Here is a 15,800-nt window from a genome sequence, read left to right on the forward strand (position 1 = left end):
ATTACCTGATTTCTCATCTTTGCTCACAACCTGGATGAACATTACTTTGAAAAAATTCTGAAACAACTATTCATTAACATTTCATGTGGCTCTATTTCTGTTTTATAGCATGTCAACCAAATCCTGTAAGAAATATAGAATTATTAAATTTCCTAGTAAGTAAAATACATTTATCTTCACAGTATCTCTGGAGGCAGAGAGATGTTTTCATCTCTCTGTTTTATAGAGGGAATGGAAGTACAAAAGACAAAAATGATGACTCCAGTGTTTATTACACAGGCTCAGGAATGCTAGCTGTTGGAATAAAGTGTCTCAGAATGAAAGAGAACATTCCATTATCTACTGGAAGATGAGCTCTTTGTCTCCTGTACTTATTGAGGGAACACATGTTCAAGTGGTTAGTGCAGACAGGCTTTCTGCAGATCCTATTCTGCAAGTTGCTTGCTCCTTTACCCCCCCTTTCTTGCCACACTTAGTGGCTTCTGAACTCCATTCCACCTTAAATACCAGGTTCCCTCCCGGCTTAATGCCTTCAGTTGTGTCAGAGGAAATTTGGGTAGGTCTAATTTTTTTCACCTCTGTATGATGAGTTGCACCTGCAGAAACTCCCTCTTCTACACATTAAAGGGACAGGAGCCCATCTTCTTTTTCATCTAGTTACCTAACAAAAACATGTAAAGTTGCAGCAATGCAAATAGCTAAAAGTGGCTCTGATTCTCCCATGGTTCAAACATGGCTCGCTTCTGTGAATTTTCACTAAGCTAGATCACATGCAGAATTCACTAAAGTATTTTGTTGTAGGTTAGGATTCACCTGTCTACTCTATAATTCTGATCTGGAGATCATGTAGGCATTAGACTCTTCTGACATATTGTCTCCTAGCAACTGCCTCTCACAATCTGGAGATCCCTCTTTAAGGGTCTCATAATCCACAATAATACAACATTTTTTTTTTTGCCCTGAGTTCTTGGGATAATGTGGCAAGTCAATGATAATAATAACACACCTTTCCATCTGCCTTTGTGCCAGCTTGTTCATAGGTGACTTGTTTTCCAACTGAAGAGTTTTCTCCTGTCCCCAGGGAGAATCGTGTCCCACAAATACATAGATAACTACACCCCAATTGTGTCAATATATTGACAGTTCAGTGGAAGGTCAAACACACACGCATACACTGCACATGGATTTTGCATTAGCTTTGTTCACACACAACCATGTGGTGGACATGGAGGTAAATAGCCACACAAGATTTTACCAGCAGCTGAACATATGTATTCGACATGCAACCTCAATATGACTAATTTGAGAGATCTACCACGGCAGTGTGTGGCCCTCTTATGTCACACAACCTGACCTGGACATTAGTCCCATTCCCCATACCTCCATGGTATAGCAAATCAGTCAGCAGAAAGGTATGGCTACTGAGTCTAATCTGGTTGCTCCAGCTTCACCCAACCAGACTGAGAGAGCCTGGAAGCAGGGTAGCAAGTCAGCTGACAGAATGCCCTAGGGGCAGCTAGTAGTAAGGAAAAAAATCAACAAATGTCATCAGATCGGACAAAGAAAAGGAAAGCAGAGGAAAAGAGGGAGAGGGGAAGAGAGAATTTCATGCAATGGACTGGGCCTCTACAACCACCTGTTGTTTACCTGGGCCCATTAGGGTCTCCCTGGACTCTGTCACATAAAAAATAGAAACTCTGCTGGCACCTAGCTGGAGACATATAAAAGTCAGACAAACTGACAGCCACACGCAGAGGGTTGGTTGGGAAGCCAGGACAGTTTGGGGGAGGGTACCATGCCAGTGACTATTTACAAAGAGAAATACAACAAAGAGAGGTACAACCCTGCCCTTGCCCTGCTCCCCTCTGACTCAGCCAGTCTCCTCATTCCAGGACTCTGGCGTGGCACTAGGAGCGGTGGCTTCTTCCCCATTACATGTAGTTGGGGCTGCCGATGTAGCTGGAGTTTCTGCCGTGGCTGGTGGAGCTGTTGATGTCGTTTCTCCTGGGCTTGCTGCTGCAGCAGGTGGTGTTGCCGCTGTTGTAGCTGGGGCTGCTTCAGCTGTTGTGGTTGGTGCTGCGCTGTCTGCTTCAGCTTTTGCCTGTAGGGTGCCAGTGGTCTCTGTTGGGGCAGCATTGTCTGTCGTGGCGACAGCAGGAGCTGCTGCCTTTGCTGCATCTGTGTGCTCCGGTGCTCGGAGTCTCTTCATCATTGTGGTCACTCGAACAGCTTTCTGCAGGTTGGCAAGAGAAAGGTGGTTGCTCATTGTAACAGAGCAATTTAATGTCCTCTCACTGTTTCAGAAAGAATAATAGCAACACCTCCATTATGCTTCCTCTACACACATGCACACACTTTGATGTCACTAGTTCAAAATCTTTTATTTATTTATTATTTATTATTTAATTTTTATCCCACCCTTCCTCCCAGCAGGAGCCCAGGGCGGCAAACAAAGCGCTAAAAACACTTTAAAACATCATAAAAACAGATCTTAAAATACATTGAAACAAAACGGCATTAAAAACACTTTTTTTAAACTTTAAAAAAGGGTTAAAAACATTATTAAAAAACATATTAAGCAATTCTAACACAGATGCAGACTGGGATAGGTCTCAACCGAAAAGGCTTGTTGAAAGAGGAAAGTCTTCAAAAGGCGCCGAAAATATAGCAGAGATGGCGCCTGCCTAATATTCAAAATCTTATGAAACTCTTGGCCCAACTAGGCCCCAAAATGTATTGTGATCTTTATTTCATCTCATGATGAATGAGCTAATTGTATGAATTCTTTATCATATTACTGTAGGCTGGTAGTCTTCAAAAACTGCAGTCAACCAACTTAGTTTTTTGGTCAACTGAAGTCTCAATAAAATTGCCACTTTAAGGGTGTTTTCCAGATGGAACTTTATTGTGGAATCTGTGGGCACACACATTTTTTGCCCTGTCAACATGATGCCGTCATCAAAATGTCAGCTGATACTTTTAAAAAAATTGATAGGGATTTCTCCATACTGTGGAATGTCTAGTCTGATAAGAAGAAACAACCCAATATACATGTGAAGTTAGTGCTGGTGTGGAAGCTTGTAAGTGCATTTCTGTGTGTGGGCAGTTTGTCATGTGTGGTGATATTTTGGTGAGTGAGCTCTGTTGCCACACAGCTACTTTCATTTGCTCTTTACCTGAGCACAACCTAACCATTTGTTTTCAGCTGCCTATTTCCAAATGAAGGACATCTGTTGCTACTGACTGCTGCTTATTGAAAGCATGACCAGTTTGGAGGAGATACTCTATCCGATTTCTACACAAGTAAATGTGGGGAAATTGCCTGTGAAACTAGAGTTGCAATACATACACTGGGATTTAAAATAAGTAAATAAATAAAATGGACTTCTTTATCATTCTTGTGCAAGACCTCATTATTAAACCTTTAAAAAACAAAACAAATGGAAATGGATATTGTCTCCCTGCACCCACAAACACACAAGCCTTCCTTTTGCTCTTTGTGAGAAATGACAATAACTGGCTGGATAAGGCTGGTAATGTTTCTTCTTGTGCACACCATGTGATTTTTTTTAAAAAAAAGATGTACACACACAGGTATAGAAATATCTGTGTTCATGGCCAGAATGCAAGAAGGCAGTGGAGGGGTGATTGAGGGAAGGGACTGAAAAACACAGCCTGAATACATTCCATCAAGCTCTGCCCACTGGTGTGGACGGTAAGTAGCATAATACAATGAATATTCCTGACTGGGGGAAAAAAGGAATGTGGAGAAGCTAATGTGCCAATTACACACAGAGTTCAGATCTGAATGACCTGTTTGTGATATAAGGTCCCTTCCATGAGCAACCTCAGTGAAAGATACATTAGAGTTTAAACAACAAAAAACTGCCATGCATTGCTAGCTGAATGAAACAATATTCAATATGTTCTTCCTCATTGAATTTTAGGAAAACTAAGGGTGCTGCCTGAACACCACTCCTCCCCTGCCTCAAAGCCAGGGGAAGACATGTCATTTATGTTGGAAGTTATAGTGACATGTTCTATGGGGATGTCTCAAGGCTTTTTGAGTATTCCAGCTGAACACCTCCCAAAAGCCCCTGTATCACCTGCTGGTACCTCCTCCTTCCCAAGGTCAAAAAGCATGCCTTTGGGCAGGAGAAGGTAGAGGTGGCATTGGGGACTGTGTCCATATTCTCACCATACAATTATTCCACTATTATCCCACTTTACATAGTCATGGCTTCCCCCGGATAATCCTGGGAAGTATAGTTTGTGAAGGGGTCCTGCGAGCTGTTAGGAAAGCCATATTCCCCTCACAGAGCGACAATTCCCAGAGTGGTCCCTCTTCCCAGGGAACTCTGGAAATTATAGCTCTGTGGGGGGAATAGGGGTCTCCTAACAACTCTCAGCACCCTTCACAAACTACAGTTCCCAAGATTGTTTGAGGGAAGACATGACTTTTTAAAGTGGAATAAATGTATGGTGTGAATATGGCCTGGGACTACAAGGTCCAGAATTTCCAGGAGGAAGCTGACTCTTCATGTGTCCTTCCGAAGAAGGAGAAGGCCCCACATGGAGTACGCACAATGTTTTCCCTCCAAATCTCAAAAATTTCTTTTTATTAAAGTAACTTAGAAAAAAAAAGAACATTATATTTACATATATCTACATAACATAGAGCGATAAGCCACAGAGTTAATAAGTATAATCACTAGAAGGATTAAGGGCAAAAGTTCACAGAAGATTGATAAAGCATAGAATTAAAAAGGTTTATAAAATAATTAAGACACAGGTTGATAATACATAAAATGTAATAATGGAACATGCAATTAATATAAAATACTTTGAATGTATAATATTAAAGTTAGTTATTAAAATACTAATATCTTACCAATATCTGAGTTAATAAATATCCTTAAGGATCTAACAATATATTTTTCAACCAGAAGACAAACATATCATTCACAAAATTCTACACAATATCTATAGTCAATATCTCCTGAGCAATATTGGTAATAATGTCCATTCCAATCATTAAACTGATTACAACTCTGGTAGAAATGTTTATTTGTATTCGTTCCTTCCTTAACCCTAACTAAGTATGTCAATTTAACTGACGATCAAACTAGACAAGATCCATTCACATAATTTGCATTTGCTCCCCGCATGCAAATTACAGGCACATCCTGATTAGGACTGCAACAGAGGGCAAAAGGTTAAAAAAATCCTTCTTCCAAAGCCAGAGTGTGGATCACCCCTGCCTGCAATTTATTATTGAAAAGCTGGTCATGCAATTGCTAATTGTGTATATGGCAGTTGTGTCTAATTTGGCCTTAAGTAAAGGAAAACTACTGAAGGGACTTTATTTTTTCAAGCCAGAATTTACTCCTGGTCAGTAGTTCTCTCTCTGTCTCTTCCTCTCCCGCTCCCCTGACTCCTCTGCTGTTATTTCTTCTTTTTTCCTATTTCAACATAGAACTCTCTACTTATTATCTTCTGCCTACAAGGTAGAGATTACACTGAGAGTTGTAACCTGTTCAAGGCCACGCAACAAGCTTCGTGGCTGAAAGGGAATTTGAGCTTGGGTTTTCCCATTTGCAGTCATTCTAGCCACCTCCCACACTACAGTCACTCTACCACACTACTGATCAGGTACATACATGTTGTGAGGAATGGACAATGGCATTTCTCTCTCCCACCCAGCTGCAGTGAGGCTAGAGCTAATTGTTTTGCTTATTTGTCTAGCCTTCTGTGAAGAAAACCCACACCCATAGGGGTTGCCAAAGTATGGGAGATTCAGAGACAGACTGAGAAGGTCCAGGAGGTGTCCCCTCTCTTCAGGCTATCTCAAGCTTATTTATTTCTTTATTAGATTTATATCCTACCCTTCCAGTAGGAGCCCAGGGCAGCAAACAAAAGCACTAAAAACACTTTAAAACATCATAAAAACAGACTTTAAAATATATTAACATATTTTAAAACATCTGTTTTTTTAAAAAGCTTTAAAAACATATTAAAAAGCAATTCCAACTCAGCTGCAGACTGCGGTAAGGTCTCTACTTAAAAGGCTTGTTAAAAGAAACTTCCTCAAGTGCAAGAGAGGATTGTCACTAGCGGCACCAGTAAATGGGACATTACCTTCCATTTTGCCCTGGCAAAGTTTTTCTCAATCTGAGCACATACTCCATCCTTTATGTTCTTGTCTGAAGCTGCATTGCCAGAAATCCTGGGGACAGAAAATAAGACCATGAGTTGTGCCTCTTGGCAATAACCTCTCCTTAGTCTAACTTTTTTTCTTAGCTTTGCTCACTTGCCAAGGCTGGTGGGGTCTAAATGGCAAGGCGGCTTGCCACTCCCACAGCCAGCAGTTACTATGAATGCCCTGTCCTCAGCTCAAACCAATCCACATTTTGAAGGCTTATAAAGTCTGGAATAGTTTGTTTGTTGCCCCTACATCAGCTTCTGCTTATTTTATTCTGTAGTGTAGGATGGTGAAACCAATGCGGTGCCCTTTAGATGATGTGGTTGGACTATAGCTCCCATCATCTGTGACCATAGGCCATGCTGGGTGGGAGCAATAGCAGTCCAAATAATCTGGAGGGCACCATTTTGGCTACCTCCAGTTTAGGATCTTCTGTGCCTTTAACTGACATGAAGATAATATAACAGTATAAAAACCTTATCCATCTTACCTGTGTACTTCTTCCCATTCTATTTGAGTCCTAAGAACTTCTTTTGGTAGGGAGCCCTTCTTTTACCAGAAACAGCTGTTTAGCACTTACCATTCATGAGAGATAGCCTCCTCTGCTGTAATCCTCTGGTCCTGGTCCACCTCCATCAAACGGGCCACGAGGTCCTTGGCTGGAGAAGAAAAAAGAAAAAGAAGGAAAGCAACTTCCCAATAGCCTGGGATTTGGGGAGGATCACAGTTAGGGTTGCCAGGTTCATGGCCTGAGACTGATCCTGTATCTTTAGGAGAAGAGAAAGTCAGCCAAGTGCAGGTGTTCTTGCAACACTGTAATGAGAAAAACCACAAGGTGGAATTCTCCCTTTCCCCTGCACCAGTTTTAAAGGATACAGAAGACCTCTTGGAGGCTGGCCTGGCAACTAAGAGGTCTTCTGTATCTTTAAAAGTGGTGCAGGAGGAAGGGAGAATTCCACCTTGTGGTTTTTCTCATTACAGTGTAGCAAGAACACCTGCACTTGGCTGACTTTCTCTTCTCCTAAACATACAGGATCAGTCTCAGGCCATGAACCTGGCAACCCTAGTCACAGTAGACAGTACTTCGGCTCTGCAGCGTAGAGGGCTGTTGGGAACTAACTACTTATGAGGCCATTTAGTTGTGGTATCTTTGGGCCAAACTGGATATTTAACAAGAGTCACATGTTAATAGACTCTGATTTTTCTTCTTTAAATGAAAAAACAGCTTTTGGAGGCTGTAACTTTGACTGAAACAATGGCAGGGAGAGAAGCTGCTTAATACTCTCCCCCCAAATGGGGGTGGGCAGCTTGTTTCCACCCTGTGGGTGGAAAGTGTTGCATCTTTTTCCCTGAGGGTAGAGGGGAATGGGTTAATTATTCTGATGAAAGTAGAAGCCTCTAGTGATTTGTATTTTAAAGGGCTGAGATTGTGGCAGTGCATTTCTTGTGTAATATCTAGTTTAGTACTTTGTGAGGGAGGTACTTGAGGAAGACAGCAGTCAAGATAGAGGATGGCACTAGTATTTTTTTATGCTTACATGACATTGGGAGAATTGGATGGAAGCTTATTGTGGTGGGATAGCTGCCAAGTAGAAATCCTGTCAATTGGATAAGGAAGCCATTAATGCTGTATTTGTCTTTCACAATTTGAGGGTACACCTCCTACAAGGCACAACACGCATTTTCCATCTCTTCACTATTCATGGAGCCTTACCAGCTTGTGAAATGTCATCCCAATATGGAGGATCAAACTCATAGTCACCAGCCAAGATCTTACGAAACAGGTTCTTATCATGGTTCTCATAATCATCCTCATCCATTTCCTCATAGAAGGGTGGGTTTCCTGACAATCTGTGGCACAGGGATAGAAGGGGAAATTAGCTATAGGAAGGCGATCTGCTGCAATATATGTATTTATTGACAAGATTTATAAGATGCCTTCTAGGGTAACAAGGTGGCTTCCATACAAAATTGATGTAATGACAAACATATTACAAAAAAAAATCACCAAAAATTATCAGCCACAATAAAAGACCTAATCTAACCAGCATACTGCCATATAAAATATGCCAAGTCTTAAAAACTTTATAGCCAATTAAAACCCTACAAAGACCACAATATCTTTTATGAAAAAGCCATGTGAAATAGTTGAATAGTTAATGGCCACTTAAAGTCCTGCAGAGCAGGACCCATCTGCAGTCCCTCAGTAGTTGTGGGGCCACTGCCCAAAAGGCCCTCTCATGCCCACCAATCTGATCACACTGGCAGGCATATGAGATGGTAGATGTGCAGTTTCGCTACTTGGTGAAGCCTCTGGCCATACTTTATAATCACCTCATTTTTGCAGTTCCAAGAGCTTATAATGGTTCTTCTCCTATAACCACTTTCTAGTTTCTTGGATTGTATCCAACAAAATCATCCTCTTTCTTCAATGACTTCTGCCTGTGCCATGGGACTTCCTCTCCCTCTCCTCTCCCAGTGTGGCCCCCCCAAATCTCTTCTGGGTTTCCCCCCAACCCTCTGGAGCAGACTGGGGGGATGCATGGGGAGAGGAGAGGGAAATGAAGTTCTGTGGTGTGGGTGGAAGTCCTTGTGCTAACAGAATGACTTCATTGGCTACAACCCCTTTTCTCTAGCCATCAGCCTTCCCAAATCTGTTCTATTTCACTTTCTGTTCTTCCTCCTTGGTAGTCAATATGTTACGTTGAGGACCCTAGTGGTCTTCATCATTCCCATCATTCTGGGAGGAAGGGCGGGATATAAATTTAATAAACAACAACTAGATAAATAAATTCCTTACGTACAGAATATACATGATCACACCAATAGCCCAGCAGTCCACAGGCCGCCCATACCGCTGGCGCCCTACCACCTCAGGAGCTGCAAGGATAGGAATAGGTGGTAAGTGCTGTTCCAAGAACAAGCCACTGTTCCCATGAAATATTACAATGAAGCAAAACTCTAGGCCTAGATGATTTCAGAAACTTTGCCTTGATCTGAGGTGAACTGAAAATTTAGAAATATTACATGGTACAGCCATCTTAGGACTATGCCACTTCCAAAAGCAGGTGCAAAAACTACATATTTTAACATTTAACATTTCCCTTCTAACAGAGTAGTAGCATACCCTGACATATACCTTTCCACGTGCTGGAAGTTTTGAGGTATAGAACTGGATTTCTGATAAGAGATGAAATTGTGTCCTCAAAGTTCTCATCATTTCAAAAACATTTAATACCCATGTTATGAGAGATCCTCATTTGATCATCCTGTCACTGCTTCCCTCTCTGCGGAGCAATAGGGAATCGCAGTGGATGCCTCATCAGACAGCAGTTAAGGCTTTGAATGAATGGGTGCCTGTGTGAGAGAATTGCGGAGAGCAACAATATTATTTTCACTGGAATATCAAATTAGCTGTGGCTGGTTCTGCATTTTCAATTGTGAAACCTTACAAGCAGATCTCAAAGATGAGAGTTCCCTGGAGAAATCAGTTTCTGGTGCATTTCCTCCATCTGCACAAGGTGCCTGAGGTGGGAAGGGAAGGCCCTGGCCAAGGAGCAAGGTGAAAGACTATATGGCAGGTGTGGGGAACATCTGGGCTTCCAGACGTTGCTGAACTATAACTCCCATCAGCCCCAGCAAGCATGGCAAATGACCACAAATGATGAGAATTATAGTTCAGCAACATCTGGAGGGCCAAAGGTTCCCCACACCTGTTATATGCGTAATTTTTCTTTCCCCATGGTAAATGGAAAACGTCATCTGGTTGTGCTCACTCTGCCATCTCTTACCTAGATACTCGGGGGTTCCACAGGGTTCCTTGATAAGCCCATTCTCCAGCTTGGCCAGGTGAAAGTCACTGATCACAATCTTTGAGTTCTTCAGGCGGTTGTAATATACTAAATTCTCTAGCTGTAGCGACACAGTGGGAAAGGGAAGAGGGAAAGATATGAATGAAAGAGCAATTCCCCTTGCAAAACTGTTGAATGGGGACATCATAACTCCCTCCTGTCCACAGAGATGCCCTTCCAGATGAGATCCATCAAGCACTGACCCTGTATGTTTGAAGGTGCTTGGTTAAATCTTGGTTGTTTAAGGGGCCTTTCTTTTTCTTTTGTCTTCTCTGTGCTATGTTAAAGCTGATAATTTTATTGAGGTTTTATGAACCATTGTTCTTGCTGTTTGTTGGTTTTTTGTTGGTTTGATTAAGTCATATTTTATTCTTATAAGTCATCCTGAGTTCATGTCTTTTTAAAAAAGTAGAATATAAATTTTAAAAACAAAAATAAAGAAACGCTTCTAAGCAAAGCAAGGCAAATCATATTTTGAATGGGTCTCTTTTTCTTCTGTGCATAGGAGCAAGAATGGGACTTCTTACTGAGCTGCAGAAAACAGCGAGAAAGACAGGGAGGGGTAAGTGGAAGCAAGAGTGTAGGAGAATGGGATGGGTAGCAGGTGACTGGCTCAGATGTTTGTGATGCAAAAGCCAGCAGGGGGATTGACTGACTTGCCTTGAGGTTCCTATGTACAATCTTGAGCGAATGCAGGTATGCCACAGCCTCTAGCACCTGCCTGATGACATTGCTGGTGTCACGCTCAGAGTAGTAACCCTGGTCCAAGATCCAATCAAATACCTCCCGGCCAGTGGCCCTGCAGATGAGAGAAGGGAGAAATAGTTGCAGAGAAAGACGGGAAATTGGGTATCCGGCAATGAAAATGTTGCCACGTCATGGACAGCAGAGAAGCAGTTTCACCATAATTGTGCTAAACAGATCATGCAATTCATGATTACAGTATCAAATGAAACATAAGAAGCTGCCTTATGCTGAGTCGGGCCGTTGGTCACTCTAGATCAGTACTGTCTACACCAGTCGGCAGCAGCTTTCCTGGGTTTCAGAAAGGGAACTTTTCTATCCCTGCCTGGAAATGCCAGAGATTGAACCTGGGACCGTCTACATGCAAAGCAGATGCTTTACAACTGAGCTACAGCCCTTCCCTCAAATGAACAGAAATTCATGAATTGTGTGGAGAGGAACAGTAATTAAATATTTATTCCCTCCCTTCCTCCCTCCCTCCTGCCCTCCTTGGATGGTCTCATGAAGAAGGTTCTGACAACTGTTTGGGAAGGCACCTTGTGAAAAGGCAACAAGATGGTTCACAGCTGCCCAGCCATGCTAGAGCAATCCAAGGGCCCTGGCAATGCAAAATGGAGAGACCACTGTGTATGTGGCATCTTAGGAGTTCTGGGTAACATCCACTTACAGCTCCAAGAAGAGGAAGTACTCTTTCCGGGTAACATACACATCCACCAACTGCAGAATGTTGGGGTGTTTCACCCTGCAGGGAAAGAAAGGAAGAGAAAATCTAGGCATTGGAAGAGACCTACTGGCCTATCCAGTCTTGATCTAACTTGCCCCCAGCCTGGAAATAAATTTTAAATCAATAAATGAATTTATATATTAAAAAATAAACCAGAAAATCAAGGGTGAACAATGTGAACGATGCTATGTCTTGTTTGACTCCTAGTCCCTTGTATCAGCTTTGTTCAGTATACCAGGTAGGGGTGTATCTGGATCAGGATAGCCTGGCCACTGTAGTCCATGCCTTGATAGCCTTGAGACTTGATTGCTGCATTTATGTGGGCAGCCCTCCTGCCTGGTTTGGAAGCTCCAGCTAGTGCAGAATGGAACTGCTGATGGGGGCAGATGGGCAACAGCATGTGACACCTCTACCAAAACATCTGCATTGGCTGCTCATAACCTACCAGGCCAGGTTCAAGGTTCTAGTATTAATATACAAGGTCCTGAGCAACTTGGGTACCTTAAAGGTTGCCTGAGCCTTTATATCCCAGCTTGATCACTGGGATCATACAGATGAGCTCTGTTAGTTCTACCAAGTGTCACAGAGGCCCAACTGGCTTCAACTAGACGTTGGGAATTTAGTGTCACTGGTATGTCTTCCAGCAGAGATTTGGCAGGCATTCTCACTGCTCATTTTTAGACATCTCTTGAAGACCTTTTTAATGCTTATAGGGCTATTCGGTTGTTTAAACTTTTTCAAGATGAGCCAGTCATTTTTATGTTCTATTATGCTTGCATACCTTGTTGTACACCACTTTGATATGTTATATGAGGGGGAGGTCTGTAAATATTTTTTTTAATAAAAAAATAAAATAAATGCATTCCTTTGTGGTAGACAAGTCAGTGGCTGTTGCTCAAAGCACTAAAAACTTTAAAACACATTAAAACAAAACATCTTTACAAAAGTTTATTTAAAAAAGCTTTCAAAACATTGTATAAGATTAAAAACATTTTAAAAAAGAAGGTTTAAGAACATATTAAAAAGCAATTCCAACACAGACACAGACTGGGATAGGTGTCAACTTAAAAGGCTTGTTGAAAGAGGAAGGTCTTCAATAGGCACTGAAAAGATAACAGAGATGGCACCTGTCTAATATTTAAGGGGAGGGAATTCCACAGGGCAGGTGCCTTTACACACAACTGTTTCCTATGTTGTGAGAAAAAACCTCCTGATAAGATGGTATCTGCAGGAGGCCCTCACCTGCAGAGTGCAGTGATCGACTGGGTCAGGGTTGCCAGGTTCATGGCCTGTGACTGATCCTGTATCGTTAGGAGAAGAGAAAGTCAGCCAAGTGCAGGTGTTCTTGCAACACTGTAATGGAAAAAACCACAGGGTGGAATTCTCCCTTCCCCCTGCACAACTTTAAAGACACAGGAGACCTCTTGGTTGCCAGGCCCAGCCTCCAAGAGGTCTTCTGTATCTTTAAAAGTTGTGGAGGAGGAAGGGAGAATTCCACCTTGTAGTTTTTCCCATTACAGTGTTGCAAGAATGCCTGCACTTGGCTGACTTTCTCTTCTCCTAAAGATACAGGAACAGTCTCAGGCAATGAACCTGGCAACCCTAGACTGGGTATATAAGGGATAAGACGGTCTTTCAGGTATCCTGGTCCCAAGCTGTATAGGACTTTGTACATCAAAACTAGAACCTTGAACTTGGCCCGGTAGCTAATGGGCAGCCAGTGGGCTAATGAAGGTCACGCAGATATATTCCATGACAGAAAATCATACTTCTCTGACACATTAAAGGAGCCTGGAAGGGGTTACATAGTGTGCATTCCTAGCCCTGCTGTAAGAAAAAGCTAGACCTCAGGGTATGCCTCACACATTATGTTAGTGCCTCTCAATAAGTGTAATATATGGAAATTGATATATTAGACCAGTAAACCTCTTTATCTGGCCCTTGGATCTCTCTTCAGGCCACATCCTTCACTGGGCCTGCTTCCCACCCTCCTTGAGTGTTTTTGCCTCCCTGGAATACATCTTTGAACTCTGCTTGTTTGTGAGTGTGTAGAATGTAGCCTACCGCACAAAGGTAAAATTTACAGTCATTGCTCTGCCCATTTCCCTCCGTGGTTCTAGGAAGGTTACCTGGAAAGAAATGCATTCCTTGGGCTTAAAAAGGTTCCCCATCTGTGATATAGAGTGATATTTAATGTTAATCATATGTAGCCAGGAGCCACTGAAATAAATGTACTTAAGTTATTTGACTGTAGTGAGTCTGCTCTATGACTAACCTTGGATATCACCCATAGGCAGGATGAGCAATCTAACACAGGGTGTATTATGATGATCGGGAGACAAATGGGCTAGTGTACGTCAGTAATTTTAGAAAAGAGCTAGTGAGGCTGTGTAGAGATGAGCATTCAAACTGGAATGGTTTTGTTGTTGTTTTTGCTGTGAGATGAACTCTGCTTCCTTGCTAGCTTTGATCTTTAATGATGCAGACAGAGGCTGTGAACACACTAGTCGCCAGAACAAAGGTTTCCATTAGCCACACCTGGAGGGGAAACAGGTTGATCAGCTGATCAGCTGCAAAATCTCTTTGAAGCTGAATTGTTTTTAAAAAATGCATTCAAGCTGCTCCCACCAGGTTTTACTGTAAAAAGGGGCAGAGTTTGACCAGCGTCATGTGCCCCCATTTTCAGAAGACAGAGATGGAGATGCACTGGAACTGGCAGAACAGTGAATGTGTTTCTACCCAGAGACTCTGAATCCCAAAATCCTGTTTCTGCTTAGTCTCACGATTCAGGTGGGATGTCTATTTTGTTTTTTCTTGCATGTTTTTTTCTCTGCTCAAACGTTTGGCATTTAATCTTTAAACTCTTTTTACATTTATTTATTTTACATTTATTTATTTAAATTAGTCTACTCTATGTAAAACCTTTGTAATAAAACATTGTAAAACCTACTCTGAGAATTAGGATGTACAGCTTTGTGACTGAATTCAGTGCTGTGCATGATTCTGCTCTGAGGTGGTGGTGGGGATGCGGCTTTGTGATTGACACATGAGCTAGCCAGTCAGTACTGTGCCCATCCAGTTCCTCTTGAAAAAGTGGAAGTTAGTCTAGGTAATTTTTTACTGCAGCAGATGTGGTCACACTATTGTTATCTACCTCTATTGGTAAAAGATTAAGATAGCAATAGAACAGCTGAAGAAGCAGAGGCTAGCATAACTGTCAGTGCTGACATCCACAACTCACATTTTCAGGATGATGATCTCATTCTTGGCTGCCTTCCGCACTTTGCGCCCATCTCTTTTCAGAAACTTCTTGCATGTATAGAGCTTCCCTGTTGATTTCTCCTTGGCACGGAATATCTCACAGAACTCCTCTCTGGGGAAAGAACAGCCACCTTAAAATTTAAGCCCTTTGTGTCCAACAGCTGGAGCAGCCCAACAGTGCAATGAAGACCCTGCCTATCTTAACTTCATGAGTCACTCAACCTCTCAAGAGAGACCCATTTACCATGTGCTCCAACAGATTCTTGCAGAGTTCAAGCACACTGTTCCAGGATCCATTAGGAGCAAATTAGGATGCTTTTGGAGAAGTGGGGGCGGGAGGTGGGAAGAAAAGAATGGAGGAGCAACTGTCATTATTATTATTATTATTATTATTATTATTATTATTATTATTATTATTATTATTATTATTATTATTATTATTATATCCTGCCCTTCCTCCCAGCAGGAGCCCATCATGCAGTCCTATAGGCTAACATAGGAGATTGTGAGTTTGGCCAAAGAGTTAACACTACTTTGTTTCATTTTATTTTAACTGATTTTCAGTAGAGGTGACTTTTAGTACCCAAATATGTTGGCAGTGTAGAACATTTTCCCTGGTTTTAATCTCAATTTAGCCATAAACAGACTATGAGACTAGTAGTTACATAATCCTATATGGGTACAATGCATGCATATAACGAGAAGCAGGATCACACAGCAACATACTCTGCTCCCACCATGTACACCCACATTGGACTACATGTGTATAAAGTTATAAAATATACATGCAGAGGCTTGTATGTGTGGTAGGGCGTAGGGGACAGTGCAAAAAACACAGTCTCCAATTCTGTGTATGAGTCTACATACATAGGTCTAAGATGTGCAACATATGTGTATGCAGTATATGTGTGTTCGGGAGTTAGGTGTTAGGGCTTGCCCTTGTGATTCCACTCACTCCTACACCTATTTGTTGTATGCAATTGAATCCAAATTGCATGAAGTATTGGTTCCCCTCTAT

At 42.0% G+C, this 15,800-nt stretch overlaps 1 protein-coding gene and 1 long non-coding RNA gene across 2 annotated transcripts in view; one reads left to right on the forward strand and one right to left on the reverse strand.

The window, feature by feature from the left end:
* Positions 1 to 253: 253 nt before the first annotated feature.
* Positions 254 to 15,800, reverse strand: part of CAMKV (CaM kinase like vesicle associated) — a 96,590-nt gene continuing 81,043 nt past the window's right edge. The window contains exons 3-11 of the mRNA XM_061617777.1: positions 14,763 to 14,894; positions 11,465 to 11,539; positions 10,714 to 10,852; positions 9,994 to 10,114; positions 9,007 to 9,082; positions 7,917 to 8,053; positions 6,783 to 6,861; positions 6,139 to 6,226; positions 254 to 2,233 (exon numbers count right to left, since the gene is read on the reverse strand). Coding sequence (XP_061473761.1) covers positions 1,871 to 2,233; positions 6,139 to 6,226; positions 6,783 to 6,861; positions 7,917 to 8,053; positions 9,007 to 9,082; positions 9,994 to 10,114; positions 10,714 to 10,852; positions 11,465 to 11,539; positions 14,763 to 14,894 — 1,210 coding nt within the window. The 3' untranslated portion in view covers positions 254 to 1,870. The remainder of the gene's footprint in view (positions 2,234 to 6,138; positions 6,227 to 6,782; positions 6,862 to 7,916; positions 8,054 to 9,006; positions 9,083 to 9,993; positions 10,115 to 10,713; positions 10,853 to 11,464; positions 11,540 to 14,762; positions 14,895 to 15,800) is intronic.
* LOC133380464 (uncharacterized) lies at positions 7,862 to 11,697 on the forward strand. Its single transcript, XR_009761448.1, has 3 exons — positions 7,862 to 7,986; positions 10,559 to 10,615; positions 11,305 to 11,697. It is a non-coding gene; the product is annotated as an uncharacterized LOC133380464 (long non-coding RNA).

This window comes from Rhineura floridana, chromosome 3 (assembly GCF_030035675.1).
Source record: "Rhineura floridana isolate rRhiFlo1 chromosome 3, rRhiFlo1.hap2, whole genome shotgun sequence".
Taxonomy (NCBI): domain Eukaryota; kingdom Metazoa; phylum Chordata; class Lepidosauria; order Squamata; family Rhineuridae; genus Rhineura; species Rhineura floridana.